At 43.1% G+C, this 15,975-nt stretch overlaps 1 protein-coding gene across 3 annotated transcripts in view; it reads left to right on the forward strand.

Annotated features, from left to right (window-relative positions):
• The window catches only part of NCAM1 (neural cell adhesion molecule 1), a 313,585-nt gene that overhangs the window by 278,464 nt on the left and 19,146 nt on the right, over positions 1-15,975 (forward strand). For 2 of the 3 annotated variants that reach the window (XM_031936706.1, XM_023208250.2), the window contains exon 15: positions 12,449-12,573. In XM_031936706.1, the coding sequence (XP_031792566.1) occupies positions 12,449-12,573 (125 nt within the window). Of the gene's footprint in view, positions 1-2,928; positions 2,932-12,448; positions 12,574-15,975 lie in introns of all 3 variants that reach the window. The other variant, XM_023208249.2, reaches the window with a different exon arrangement.

Raw genomic sequence — 15,975 nt, forward strand, 5'->3', positions numbered from 1 at the left:
AAAATGATGGGCAGAAAAAGCCTAATCCAGGCTCCCCCTGGGTTGAGAGTCCAGATGAAAGTGCTGGAATTTATCTCTTGACAATAGAGTCAAGAGCCAGACTGTATCCTCTTTTTTTCATCATAGAAAACATTACACAGAATCACTGCTGTAACGTGTTCCAAACTGGTCTTTATAATGCTCTAATGAAGTAAGATGTGTGTGGAGGACTTGAATCCCCTGAAGAATCCATATGAGTATGTGTGCATGTTTGTAGTGTTCAAGCATCGAAGCTGTGTGGGAGTTTTAGATTTTATAATATTTCTGGTTGCACAGAAAAAAAATGGCATGCATCTCATCAAGCAGAACGAGAAGGCAGAAAGCAGGTATGCAAAGTATAACTCCAGCTCCCAGGGCCAAGCTTTCCGATACATAATTGAACAGAGAAGAAAAGAGTTTCCTGGTTCTGTGTGTTGCATGAAATGGTTCTTTTTTTTCTACTGCAGAACACAGCTAAGGGTCTGCTTTCTTGGTGTTCCCTCCGTGTGTGTGCTGTGATGAATCTTAATTCCTGATGCTTTTAAGGTTTCATTTTGTCAGCAGAGCAGAGCCGATGACAATAGGCTGTGCTCGCATGGGTCTAATTCAGATTATGAGTTTTTTTTTTACATTTGGAAAAGGAATGCAGCTAACAGCCTCCTTTCTTATTCTACAGTGTCACTCCTGTCCTTTTTCAGCCTGGTGCAATGTGTGTCCAGGCACAGTAGGAGAAAGCTACATAACGTATTTGTACAACTGTGTCACATTTAAGGTGACTCACTGTAGGTTGGTCCTCTCTGTTAGTGAAACACAATCTTGGCTCCAGATTTTGCCTGAAGAAGGAATTAGGTTTCTCTCCCCTGACATGTCTTTAATTTTTAAACATCAGACATTTTTGCCCACAGATAAAATGCTTAGTTGTGACATCCAAAGGGAAGAAAGTTTGAGTCATTTTATTTTGAACCACTTGACTACTGACCCAAATTGTAGGTCCCAGTGGATACTGAGATCAAGGAAAGATGCTCACAATTGGGCAGCAGCCTGAGTTTAGCATGAGCATATTTCTTACCAGTAAGTGAAATGTAGCACATGTGAATTGCAGTGGAACTAATAGCAGAGTAGCTATCAGCATGTGAATATCCATCAATCATCAATCCATCAGTGGGGCTGAAAATAAATATCTCCCAGTTTTGCCTGTGTGTGTGTGTGTGTGTGTGTGTACCCATTTATAATTATGAGGGAATAAAGGTATTCTAAATAAAACCAAAGGAGCAATTGCTTAGTTGTATATAGTCCTTGCAAGTCCCCTTTGGTAGGAAGGTACCTGAATCTGTGTAATGCCAGACAATAAGAAAGAAGCATACATTCTATCAGCTCACAGTGGCAAGGGAAGAGGTAGCCTGGTTAAAGCATTTCTCTCGGGTTATTTTTAACCAGCAGTGTTCTTTACATAGAAAGGTGTCTTCATCTCCCTTCTTTGCCCTTCTCCCTCAGCCTCAATTGGCATTGGCCAAAACATTCCCTGGCCTCTTAAATTTAAGGTCAGAAACCCAAAATGTCTTTTAACAAGTCAAGATCACTCAGTCACAACATAGGACCAAAAGGAATGCTTTTACATCCACATAAGACAAGTTTTTGCTTTTTTCATTGTAAATCTCAAATGTATGTCTTATCAGTGCAACCACAAGTCTAAAGATACAACTTTAACCGTAATAGGTTGGGTGCCGTGGCTCAAACCTGTAATCCCAGCACTTTGGAAGGCTGAGGTAGAAGGATCACTTGAGCCCAGCCTGGCCAACGTGGCAAAACCCCCATCTCTACAAAAAATAGAAAAATTAGCTGTGCATAGTGGCATACGCCCATGGTCCCAGCTATTCAGGAGGCTGAGACAGAAAGATTGCTTGAGCCTGAGAGGTCAAGACTGGAGTGAGCTATCTTCACGCCACTGCACTGCAGCCTGGGTGATGAAACGAGACCCTGTTTCAAAACAAACAAAACACTTTAACCACAAATGGCCAAACATTTGCTTAATGTCAAACTCTCAGCACATTAGGCCAAAGGTACAGTTTCTGCTGTTTAGTGTCAGCACAGCCATTGTCTCAACCATCAGAAGGAAACCTATTCCCTAGTCTGCACTGGCCTCTTCCTTTATATGGGTCTTGACTTTAGGGAGGCTCACCGAGGTCTCAGGAATAATATGGGTTTGTGGAGAAAGAAGTGAGATAAGATCATCAAAGCCACCATCTCTGGCATGCGTCCACCCAGCCTCATTCAGCCCATGCTCCCCTCTTCCTTATGCCACAGGAAACATGAAATGACGCTTTTTGATTTAATACAATCTTTTGTTCTTCTAGGGCACACAGTCTTCACCTTAAGACTCTCAGGACTTTTCCTTGATGACCTGTATTCTGTTTCATTGCCCTTGTTTCCCAAGGATGCTGAGACATTTCTGGAATCTGTGGATAATAACTTGCTTTTTTCTTTTCCTTTAACAGTCTCCTGGATTGACTTTGACATCTGGTTCCTGACAGCAACACCTCCCCATTTCAAAACAAGTTTACATGCTCCTGATGTGGTATTAATATGTAGTGTTGCAGCCGTAGCTAATGCTTATTGGTGTTGTTAACCAAATGCTCTTTATGATTTATTATCCTATTTCTGGGCAGTTTCGCTGCCCTCCCAGTGTTTCCTATATATGCTGCTAATTTAATTTAATTTCTCCTTTTATTTAGTCTGTGATTTTGTTGTTGATTTTTCTCCCTGCCCATTGTTTATATCAGTTTTTAATTTTTTTGTATTTTCCATGTGACCTCCTCCACTTTCCTTTCAACCAATCATGTGCGTGCGTATCATGTGACTTTGTCATGTGGCTTGCATGGTGCTGATGATGTCGTCCACGCTGGTGAACAGAAGGTAAAACTCTTTGTTCTGATTAGTGAAATAAATCTGGGACCACAGCCTGGCACGTAGGGCACACCCATTTCTTCCTGTCTCAGATTTCCCAAGCAAAGCCATTTGAGAGATTTCCTCTGGTTCTCAATTCACATCCAGAATTCATCATTCCTTGCAAACTTGACATGACAATTTGATATCACAACAACCTTTGGTTTGGTATTTTGCTTCAAGAAATTTGGTCACACAAACTGTTCTCTACAGTCAACCCACATTAGCCACAGCACAGTTTGCAAACTGAATTTTTACCAGATGGTTCATAAAAATTATTTCCTAGAAAGGTGTTTGGCAAATTAGCTTTATAGCATTGTTATTTAACTTTATCCGGTAGTTCTAAAGACCACAGTTGTTCTAAAATGAGTCACATTCCTGTGAAAATGTTTACAACCTTGAAATGCTACAGAGTGAAATATATCAATTGCAAAGGTTGTATCTGTTCAAAACCCAATGAGAGTGCTTCATAAAATTCATGCACATTGAGGACGTTCTGAAATAAGAGATTTAAGAATTCGGATTAGAGCAGTTTGGCTGTGATTACCGAGGTGTCACTTTTTAAGAATGGCCCTCCCCCAGGGAGGGGGAGAAAATCAAAGCAAAAGTCACTTGGTAATTACCATGACTGGAGATCTCCGTGTAATCAAGAAACACATGATTGACCCTTGCAGCAAAGGAAATAAAATTATAGCCTAATTAAGTGCATAGCAATGACAAAATAATTAGTTAATATTGTGACTGTCACAACCTCATTAAAACATTTCTCGCTTACCAGAAAGAGAGAAGGAAGCCTCTGCTCACAGCTTCCCTCACTAAAATCAAACACCTATTCAGAACCTGCCCTTCGAGTCATGTGCATTCAGTTTTCTCCTAACTGAAATGTTTTACTTCAAATCACACCCTGAGACATGGGCTACATGGATCACGAAAGCAAAACTAACACCAGTAACCCCCGGTGTGCCCATGCATGCAAGGGGTCCCTGTTTGACCTCACTTCTCTGAGAACTGATTGGGCGACATCCACACAGACAAAACCGTCAACAGCTGGTCTCGCATGTCCTTTGTTCCTGGTCTGTTCTTGTGTTTCGTTCTCCTCCTGTGTGTTTAGCCCTGTGTACCTTCCCTCTCGTTCACCCTCCACATTTCCCATCTCTGAGCACCTCAGCTTTATAGGGATGTCAGCTTGGCCCCAGTGCAGTCCCATTTACAGCCAGACTCCTGGACTTGCCTGTGAGCCATCTTCATTTCCAAAAAGGAGATACTGGGTGTTGACATTGTACAAAATAAGGTGGGATTGTCCCAGAAGCAGAACATCTGATGCAGTCCATGCCAATAAATTGGGCTTACCTTTAAAAATCATCTGAATATGCAAGTCTTAGGACAGAGAATATAGAGAGCTTAAGATTTTCTAAACTACAGATCCCACCCAAAATATTGTATTTTCATGATTTCCCAAAGGTTGACCATCAGCAAGACTAGATATTTTTCAGACTTGTGATGACTGTTCAGTAGCTGATGTTCTGGAAAAAGATCTGGGCCTTCCCCATGAAATCTTAAATGTGAGCAGTTACTGGATGTTGAATTTGAAACCTATTCATTTCTTTTTAAAAAACAAGCTTGGTCATTTCTGTGCAATGCTATAATTTGGAGCGAAACAAAGCACAATGTTAATAAGGTAGACACTAATTCACTCCTCTAAAGAGAGATGTCTTCCAGACATTTTAAGCCAGGGCAAGAAATGTTTAAAGATGTTTTCTGCAGTTGCCGTAGAAACATTCCTTAGCAGTCGTCTTGGCTGTTGGTAAAAAATGTGGCCAGTACTAAAAAAAAAAAAAAAAAAAAAAAAAAAATCACTGAGGGCCTTAGAGAATTCCAAAGCTGTGATTACCCCTTCCTGGAACCATGTCCTCATCCATGACGGACCTTCTCCTGCCATCTGCAAGGGGGCAAACTGAGGACTTATTCAGGTGAGCCCGTAGGCAGCAGGAGCTGGCCTTGAACAATAAAATTTAAGGGAATGGAGAGGTCAGGGCCAATAAAATTCATGGAGGAGAACAATAAAGCTTAGTTAAGGACAGTTATCACCTCCTCTCCCTGGATATTAGCAAAGATTTAAGCTGAATTGGGCCTAAATGAGAAAGGTGAAAGTAAGCAGAGGAGTAAGGGGGGACTTTCTGCTGTCAGTGGGTTGTACACCCAACAGTTGGTGACATCTGATGTTCCCTGTCCACCTTGCACCCCCTCAAAAAAAGAAAACTGCCTGGGATATGCGCAGCATAAGCTGGATGCTCCATCTACCTGAGTTCAGCGGGGCAGTGTTTACAGAATCCAGCAGCACTGCATGAAGTGTAGCGACTCAGAAGGAGAAGGGAGGTTATAACAGGGATTGAGCCCCATCCTTTATGGTTACTTGGCCCCTGAGCCTACAGGGCTTGGCCTGTAGAGGACTGTGACAGATAAGTTTAGACACCTGTCCCAGAAAAGAAGAAGTGAGGATGCAAACTTTGATTTCTAAGGTCATGGCATCATGTCACTGCAGGGCTTCCTCCAATGACTCCACGGAGCCGTGGCTTTGTCCACCAGCTACTGAGGACTCCGTGTAAATGGGACTCCCCACCAGCAGCATGCGTGAGATGAGAAGCCCCCTGCACCCCTCTGTCTGTGTGCTGCATGACTGAGCATGACTCCTTCCCCAGCCATTCATAATGATATTTTTTTTTTCTTTAGCTACTGACACTGACTCGTACTAGGAAATGCTGATTCTGATGAGCTAAGCTCTTTAACACCCACTCTTCCTTCTTAGATTGAAAACATCACTAACCACCCCTTCCACTCCCTCCTTTATTTTTTTACAGCTGTGTGTCTGGATTGCCACGATCTCTGGCAGGTCGACACAGACTTTTCACCAGGGTTTCTGCTCTAATTGCCTTTACCTCTAAGGATTCCCTGCACTGGAGGTTCCCAGGGTAGAGAGTCAGTGGGAAGGGGCTGAAGAAAAAGGCAGTGAGGTGTGTCAGGCCGAATCCTGTGGGCAGGGACTGTGGGCTGCTGCTGGCCTTGGAAACTGACAGTTCCCTTAGGGTCACCAGTATGAGGGCTGAAATTCCCCAGGAGCCACATTCTTCTTCATAACCAATCTAATGTCCATGAAATAGAGCTGAAGACGGACACGAGCCCCCCTTGTGGCCTTGGAGGCAGGAGCCGAGTTAACTGTCGGTGATAGCAGTTATTTCTGTCATAACTTCCTCAGCCTGGATCAGCCCCATAACCACAAGCCATACCTTCCTGGTCATATTTTCCTTTTAGGATGATGAAACAAAGATAATTGACCAATTAATCTGTTGGTGTTTTCATGACACCCGCGAGAAGGGAACTGGTATTTTTGTGGTTCAGTCTGTCAGAGCTCATTGGTTGCTGTTTAATTTGTACTTCGTGCTGCCATTTACCGCCCCACCCCAACACGCACTCTCACAATCATAATTCCTCAGGAAACTGGTGCTGGAAAGGATTTACAGACCAGATGCCTTAGTGAGTGTGGCCGTGGGGAGCTCAGCATCCTTGCTCTGCAAGCTGGGAACTGGCCATACCCACACTCACTCATTGTGTATCCCGAGGCTCCCTGGAGCCAGGGACTAGGATGGCAAAGATTCTGGTCACTCAGGCACAAGCAAAGCCGTAATGCTGAAGACAAAAGGGTCCAGGGGGAAAAAAAAAAAAAACTTTACTCCAAAAGCTTCATCTAGCAGGAACAATGCCAAAGACAAATTAATACCCACCCTTACACTGCCAGGCTGTTCTTCGGGACTGTCCAAAAGCCACTCGGCATCCCTAGAATAGCCAGGTAGGTTACCAAAAGAGGTACCAGGGAGAGTCGTGAGGATCCAAGAATGTATACAACATAGATCACATCCGATTCTTTTGTTTGGTGTCAAGGGCTAAGAGCTTTGTTTCAGGAAAGAGAGTTAGTGGTCTAATAACGCTAAATCCTGATTCCCTCAGATAATTTGCTGATGCCCTAAGGACCAGCCACGTTTCTAACCTCTGGATGTAATTGTAATGTTTCTGACTTGGAAAAAGTAAATAGGCATCATATTTGAATAGCTAAGTCATACATTTTGGACTTTTCAAAAACTAAGACTAAAAAGGTATATATAACACAAGTTTCAAATTGCTTGGAAGAAATAATCACCCAAATGAGGCAGGAGTTAGGACAAACAAAATGAACAGTATTTTTAAAACTAGACAGTCTTATTTGATAGGAAAAGTAAAAGATTGTAATGCAAGCCCCACATTTATCACGGGTTTATGCTCAGACACCTGAAACTTTGTGCAGATCTCTATGAGAGAGAAAACAAAGTGGATGAATAGAGAACACAGATGGAGGGCTTTTTGTTTTGTTTTGTTTTGTTTTTTTGAGGCTGAGTCTCACTGTCACCCAGGCTGGAGTGCAGTGGTACGATCTCTGCTCACTGCTACCTCCACCTCCTGTGCTCAAGCAATTCTCCTGCCTCAGCCTCCTGCGTAGCTGGGATTACAGGCACCACCATGCCCAGTTAATTTTTTTATTTTTTTTAGTAGAGACAGGGTTTCACCATGTTGACCAGGCTGGTCTTGAACTCCTGACCTCAGGTGATCCACTCGCCTTGGCCTCCCAAAGTGCTGGGATTACAGGCATGAGCCTCTGTGCCCAGCCCCAGATAGAGGCTTTCTTGAGGATGCCTGTTTGGCACCCCAGCCTTTCATTCAGAAGACACAGCTAACTCTTGGTGTTTGGGCTCCTTTGAGAGAGAAATAGAATGTTGTTTCCTGCTAAAATTCACCAGTGCTGTCTAAGTACCCTGGATTTGCTACAATTTTTGTTGTGGAATTCAGATATCCAGCCGGAGTTTTCTAATTCCTGGGGCTTGTGCTGATGAGAGGAAGGGCATAAAGCCGATTCAGATTTAAGGGTACAGTAGCACAGTAATTACAAACAGAGAACCTGTGATAGGCATGGCCAGAAATATACATTTCAATTGTGGTTTCTAAGGGAGAATTTCATAGGACCTTTCTATGATATATCTGACTGTATGTGGCCTCTATGGTACGTTCTTTCTTTCTTGGGTTCATGATTCACATCCTGCTAGAAAATAACAGAACTGCACAATACTTTATATTTGTTATTGGCAAAGTTTCTTTTTAATGTTCCATTGGTGTAGTCTTTACATAATACATTTTGGGGGGAACATTTGACTCATGGCTAAAGCTAAACTCCAAGGGTGTAATTAACACCAGGGGTCTTCTGGGAGCAACCTGCCGATTGCTGCTGAATCGCAAACCAACATTTACAAATAATTACAATATTGGTTTTACTGAAATTATTCATAATGATTTCAATCAGAGCAGCCATCTCAGAACACAGTGCACATCAGGACTCTCTCAGGCATTTCTTCTGCTAATGTGCTCGATATAGCAGTCAGCCTCCTGAACGGAAAGGTCCCTTTTCTCCCGCCACAGCCCCTCCCTCATCAGACATGGCTTTGTGCAGAAAGCCTAAGAAAGTTTCTCTAACCCCATTTCTAATCTTTAAGAGAATTCGCTGACAGTGAACACTGGAAGATAAGACACTTGATTAAACAATTGCTCTTTGCATATTTTCATGTACTCACAGCAAGTTACAGAGCCACCAAATGGGTCCAAATCTCTGTGATATTAGTTGAATATGATCTTCCTGTAGAAATACTGTCATAGGCTGGGTGCAGGTGCTCACATCTATAATCCCAGTACTTTGGGAGGCCAACGTGGGAGGATAACTTGAGCCTAGAAGTTCAAGACCAGCCTCAGTAACACAGTGAGACCCCATCTCTACAAAAACTTTAAAAATTAGCCAAGTGTGGTGGCATGCGCCTGTGGTCCTAGCTACTCCGGAGGCTGTGGTGAGTGAACCACTTGAGTCACGGAGATTGAGACTGCAGTGAGCTATGACTGTGCCACTGCACTTCAACCTGAATGACAGAGCAAGACCCTATCTCAAAAAAAAAAAAAAGGTCATAGGAAGCATTATGTATCTGTCCAAGGGCCCCATCATCTTTTAAAAGAATTAATCATAACTTAGTTTTTTCATCTGGCAAACAAAATTGTGTCTTATTTACCTTTGAGACTTCAGTGCCTAATAGACTACCTGGGACCTAGTAGATACTCAGTACACGTCTGTTGAATAAATCATAGGTAGAGCACTCTAAATAATAAACCTAAATTTTATTTTATTTTATTTTTGAGACAAGATCTCACTCTGTCACCCAGGCTGGAGTGCAGTGGCACGATCTTGGCTCACTGCAACCTCTGCCTCCCGGGTTCAAGTGATTCTTGTGCCTCAGCCTCTCGAGTAGCTGTAGCGGGGATTACAGGCACATGCCACCACACCCAGCCATTTTTTTTTTTTTTTTTTTTTTGTGGTAGAGACTGAGTTTCACTATGTTGGCCAGGCTGGTCACAAACTCCTAACCTCAAGTGATCCACCTGCCTCAGCCTCCCAAAGTCCTAGGATTACAGGCATGAGCCACCACGCCCAGCCAATATTATTATATAATATAAAATGCTCTAAATTCTATGAGAAAATAATACACACATATCAGAGTACTGATAGTCACTCAGATACAATGATAGCAAATTACAGTGTTCTAACTATGTCAAATGTTGGAACTGTGTTCTAACTATGGTATAGATTTTGATGGTTTTTCTCTGATTCAAATTAAAATTTTTTCTGAAAGAAATCTAAAGATAAGAGAGTACTTTCATCAGGGAAGTTGGTTTCTGCAGGATTCCCCAGAGAGACTTTTATTCTTAGGTCTTTGAAGAGACTTGGGAGTCTCTTTTCAAAGATAAAACTTTTGAGATAACTTTTTCAACATTTTAAAGCAAAAAGTTAACAACTTTCTGCCTTAGAGATGTGGAATTGTTGACCTTGGAGTGCATCTCCCTAAAATTGGCTGAAAGTCTTGTATTTTGTGTTCTGTTTCCCACAATGTCATGAGAAACAGCCCAGGTATAGTTGGCAGTCTGTGCTAGGGCAGTGGCTGTCACTGTTTCACATGACGGCAGAGCTGGAAGGAGCCCTAAAGAGCATCCAATTCAGGGCCCATATTTTGCAAATGTGGAGTGAAACTTGATCGAAGCAACAGACCCCCCGTGATACAGAGTTCGGAGACAGCATTTTGCAGGATTGATTCAGCCTTGAAAACTCACACTGCTCAATTTCAAGAGGAACTAATTAGGAATGTGCAGCCAGAGAAGCCCCAGTCGACTGATCCCTAAAAGGAGGCCTTGGGAGAAGGACGCAGTCCTTGCCTAGTGGGCGTGTTGGAAGGGCCTCTGATGCTGCCTGTAAAAATCCCCTCCACGCTAGGGCAGGTAGACCATTCAGCACAGAGCCAGTGTTGTGATTCTGAGTGGACAAAGTTAGAATAATTATGTTCATTTGCAGTAGGTCTAGGGTCATCAACCATTCCAGTTTGCCTGGGACTGAAGGGTTTCCCAGGATGTTGAACTTGCAGTGCTAAAACCTGGAATGTTCCAGGCTAATCGGGATGAGTTGGTCACCCCAATTTAATCAGAGAATACAATTTGTAAAGTTCTCCTGTGTCTCCTTCTGTTTGTTCAGCATTTCTGAATCTACACAGAGCTCCTGCCCTGATCTAAAATCTATGCCACTTTGAGTCGCTTTTTAGCGCTAGATATCTATAATGATGTAGACATAACTGATGTATTGTCTAGGACTTGGGACAGTCCAAAGGAATTTGGAAAGCCTAAATACCTTGACATGTCTAAACCAGATTTCTACCTATTTTCCACTGAATAGCTGTGGCCCAGAGCTAGATAGTGGCTTTAAAACAAGATGGGTCTTTGCCTGAAATCCATTCATCTTTTTATTCCTATTTGTATTTTTCCTTAATTATTGATCTAAGAAAACAAATAATAAGCACAACCTTTCCTAAACATCCTCCTGACATTATGCATCCTCCCTGTTGTAGCTTTTAATCTATCCCTGTTACTGCTACTTGTCAAACCTAAATGTGCACACAGATCACTGGAAGGATCTGGTTACATTTCTAACAAGTGCCCAAGTGATCCGCCTGCTGCTAGCCCTGCGATAATAAGCAGTGGCCTCTTCCTTAGCCTTCTGTCTGGTTCCTCCTTGTATCGAAGGAAGGTAGTTCCCAGAGTAGCTGAAAGAGAAGTGAGGCGTGACACTAACTGTGCCTGTAGCCATCTAATAAATGGCCAGTGGTGCAGTTTTAGGTGCTTAGATCCAAGCCCTGGTGACAAGCCGTTTTGTGGCTCTTCTGTCACATGTCTGTGATTCTGTTTTCCAGAGAGCAAGCCAGAGTGACCCACCCAGAAGGTAACTGTTTTGTAGCCTCTCCAAGTTTTCTCTCTGAGGTTATGAAATAGATGCAGAGATAGCTCCTCGCAGAAGTGCAGGATTCCCCGGTGTGTTAGATCTTCATTTTAACTTTGTATGTGAGATGTCCTCTCACCTTATTACTTTGAGCATATATTAATGCAATTGTTTCTTTTAAAGTAAATTAGTGCCTTCCTCACTGGAGAACCATCCTAGCCCTAGCAGTTTGTCACATGCAAGTTCATCTTCCTTCTCAACCTTGGATTCACAGTGCTACAAGCTGAGTGTGTATTGCAAATCAAGAAACAACTTTTTTTCTGTTGAGAAATGCTAAAGACGTTTTTCTGTCTCTCCTCTTACAAAGAAAAAGCCTGCACTGATTGTCACTTTAACACATTAAAGTGTGAGGGTTAGCACTCACTCATTTGAACCATAAGTGGATACTTACAGGAAACTTGCGTAAGAGCCATAAGGATACTTACAAAAAACTTGCCTAGGGCAAGTCGTGCTTTATTTAATCACAACCGGAAACTTCTTATTTTTTTAATGAGTCTGAGTAATAAAATGTCATTCATGAAAAGCCAGTCCCAAGAATGCAGCATTATTTACTCCCACTAGAGATCAGGCCTCCTAGCCCCAGGGGTGAGTGACGTGTCCCGGCAAGAAACTGGGCTGTTTTGCAAAATAATTTTATGGATGGGAGTTTCCTACTCAAACACTTGTATTTTCTCCTATTTCAGGCTGTTCCTCAAGATGTGTCAGGTTTATAAAAATTAAATCTTCAGTTATAAGAGCAACTAAAAGGAAACATAAGTACCAGTGAGAGAGACAGAAAAAAAAAAAAAGCCTATTCTTAAAATGCTCAAAGGACCCTGCTCATAGGAACGCTATTTACGAGAACATTCCCAAGAGGCACTCTCAGTTTGGGCTCATTCTGAGGCATCTACCTGGAATTCAGTTTTATATTTATTGCTTTTTAACCATTTGAATTTCTGAGAAAGCGAGAAAAGTGTCCAGCCCCACCCTGTCACTCCATCCCATTCGGATGGGCTGGATTTTCCTTCTGTGGATGGGAATTTCATGTGAATTAACTGGCTGTTTCAGGGGAACCCAGTGCACCTAAGCTCGAAGGGCAGATGGGAGAGGATGGAAACTCTATTAAAGTGAACCTGATCAAGCAGGATGACGGCGGCTCCCCCATCAGACACTATCTGGTCAGGTACCGAGCGGTGAGTGGCCTTCTTCTCAGACTTCACCAGAACCCTGCGACCCTGACGCCCAGCTTGCTAGGGAAACAACAGGGGCAGCCCAGGTGGGGCAGGGGTGGGATGGGGTCTTACTCCATGTCTGGCAGGTGGCCCATGGGCCCTGGCCATGGCTTAAAATCCCAAGATGGCCCTACAGCTATTAGGTCATGTTCACACTGGGTCCATCTGAAAACCTCTTAGATGACTGTGGTGGTGACAAACTTATACTGTGGTTGATTTTTCTGTGTCTTGAACTTTTCTACAAAGTTATTTTGCCATTATCTAGTACTTCTTGTAGATGCCATACTAATATATAAGAATCACTACCTTGGATAAAATGTGTATGGTAGGCCGGGCACCTGCACTGTGACTGTGACCACATGCATTTTCTCTGCACGAGAACCCTGTGCGGTAGGTCTGACCATTATTCCCTGTTTACAGATGGAGTAGGTGGGTGGACAGCAGTCAGTAAGTGCCGGATCTCACACAGCTGGGTGAGGCAGTTTGAATCCAAGCCTGAGTGAGAGACTGGGCTCTCCCCACTGCCTGAGGCTGCCTAAGGTCCTCAAACAATCCTTGTTCCCTCACCAGCCCTTCACCTGGCCACCTGAGCTGTCCTAATCCTGCTAACAGCAAGTTGGCTCTAAGCCATCTTCTCCTGGTTTGCTCACCAGCCACTTAAGATTCCCCTCATTCCACTTTTATCCGAATCCCACAGTGAAAATCACCCTTTCCATTTGGTTTTAGAATGACACTTGGTCATCTTCAACTAAAACCAATGGCTGAGAGATTTAGAGGCCACATCTGAACACTGAGAATAACCTCTTGCTAGGGCTTTGTAGTAGAGAAAAGAATGAACAAGGGAGCAATCTCCTTTCTTCACATAGCCTCAAGGAAGACTTTGGGAAGCTGAGTTACTTCCTCTCTGCCTTGTGATCAGTCCCCCGTGGAAGTGATAGGTCTTTAACTGGCCAGCCTTCTGGAGAGTCGGTTCAGCACAGAGCCCTGCAGGCACACTTCTCAGCTGGGGAGGCCTTGTTCCCACTTAATTTGTAAGCAGGTGTGAGCTGAAATAGTAGAAAAGACCTATCACTGCCCTTAGGCCCAGTCCAGAGATCCCAGTGAATGAGAGGTCCTCTTGGCTTCCTCACTGCTGAGTAGGGTGCAAGGATTGGGCAGGTGGTCCCCAGTATCCCCGTGGAAGCAGAGGTGTGGTAGGCTGGGATGCCTTTCCAATGGTTTTCCTGATGTGGCCCCGTGGACAGAACACAGGTTTTAGAGCCAGACAGACATGGCATCCAGTTCTAGGTTTACTACTTATTCTGGAAGAATAGGTCACCTAATCTTTCAGAACTTCAATTTCTCCATCTGTCAAATGGGGATAAAATAGCTTATTGAATTGTTATAAAGATACATTATAATATATGCAAAGAGCCTGAAATGTGCCTGACACTTGGAAACATTTATAAATGGTCACTACATTTACTGCTAAGAGGCAGGCTCAGGCTGGAACCATCTCCCGTATGAGATCACGTCGGATGTCTGAGGAACCACTGTGGCTGCAGCAGGCAGCCCTGCATTAGAAAGACACAACTGGCACAACACTGAAATGTGTTAGATTTCAACAACCTTAACCACCCTCTCTCTCACTTCAAAACCTCATTCATGTTTGCTAAATATTATCATTTTATATTATGGATAAGTATAATATAACATACATTTTCTCTAGATTCTGGTTGTCTCTTGTATAATGATGTTTGCCAAGGAAGACAGAGAAATGAAGAGGAAAGATACCTGAACTGCTTTGTTTTAAATGAAAATGGAGCCACATAGTGATATATGTACATCCTAGCTTACAGCATAGCCAGACTTTCTGGTTAGACTCTAAGGAAACTAGAATTCCCCTTCCAGCACTACTAGCATTTGCCCATTCCTTGTCACAGTCCTAAAGGCGTCTCTTTGGCTAGTGCAAACCCTTTTGCCTGGGAGGACTGCTTTGCTGTAAGATAACTCCTCATCCAGCCTTAGCCACGGGCCTACAACAGCTACTAGACCACTGTCCAGGTGACAGTGCTATTGTGTTCTGCCCTTCCAAGGAGCAGCCTGTCATGCAATAAACATCGATCAAGCCTTCTTGTGTGCCCAGCAGATACCCCAGGGCATCTGCCTTGTGAAAAGACCAAAGATTACAAAAAGGTGGGCTGTGCAATTGTGAAACCGTCTGAAGACTTCTCAGGCCTTCGACGTCTTCTCCCACAACTGTTTGGTGAGGGAGGTGGTTACCTAATTATCGTTCTCTGTGGACCCTTTGAGCAGCCCACTGTTGGACTTGACAGCAGAACTTAGTCCCGAGGTACCGCCATCTATTTGCTGCAGTTGTAGAGACCAGGCTACACTGCATGGAACAGAAAAACCTTATTCAGTCCAACAGACGTTTGTTGAGCTCCCTACTGAAGAAAGGAAAGATCATGAGAGGGGGAGAAGATAAAGAGAGATTGATTGATGGGAACAAATACAGTCTGATAGAAGAAATACGGCCAAGTGTTTGATAGATCAGTAGTGTGACAGTAGTTCACAATTGCCTATTGTATATTTCCATCTAGCTAGAAGAAAATAATTCACATGTTTCTAGCCTGAAGAAAGACAAATATTTAAGGTGATGGATATTTCAATTACACTGGCTTGATCTTTACAAATTAAGTGAATGTATTAAGTTATCACATGTACCCTGAAAATATGTATAGCTATTTTGTATCAATTAAAACTCTTATTTTCAAGAACACAATTAAGAGAAAAAAAGGAAAGATCATAGTTTTGGGCCCAAACGAACTTAGCTCCAACCTTGACTGCAGGTGTGATTTTACGTTAGTCACCTTACTTCTCTGTCACTTCCCCGTCATCGGATTTAGTAAGAGCCTGACAAAACTCCACAGGCATGTTGTAGGAATACAACGAGAAAATGTGTGTAAAGCTTCTTGTAGTGCCTAGCGCTTAGTAAGGGCTCAACAAAAATAGTTTTTATTTTTAACGAAACTGGAATCTACACAGTATTCACACATCAGGAAGGTGAGTCACACACCTTAACTTAAGCAGCATCCTGAAATATAACAAGAAACATACTTGTTTTATTACGCTTCTAAGAAATCTTTATGCATATGTCCCCAGCACCAGAGTGTAGCCTGGGAGACAGGGATGGTGCTTGAGTCTCTGCATGCCCTGAAGGTGATGGGACCTTGACAGGGTTGGCTCAATGCCACACTGGCATCTGCTGCTGCTTGTGTTTGCCAGCATGCAAGGTTGACCTCCTGACCTGTGCAATTTTTCAGGCTGGTAAAGAATAAAGACCATGTCCCATCACTGCTTTTTTCTTCTTCTTCTTTTTCT

The sequence above is a fragment of the Piliocolobus tephrosceles genome, chromosome 13 (assembly GCF_002776525.5).
Source record: "Piliocolobus tephrosceles isolate RC106 chromosome 13, ASM277652v3, whole genome shotgun sequence".
Lineage (NCBI taxonomy): Eukaryota > Metazoa > Chordata > Mammalia > Primates > Cercopithecidae > Piliocolobus > Piliocolobus tephrosceles.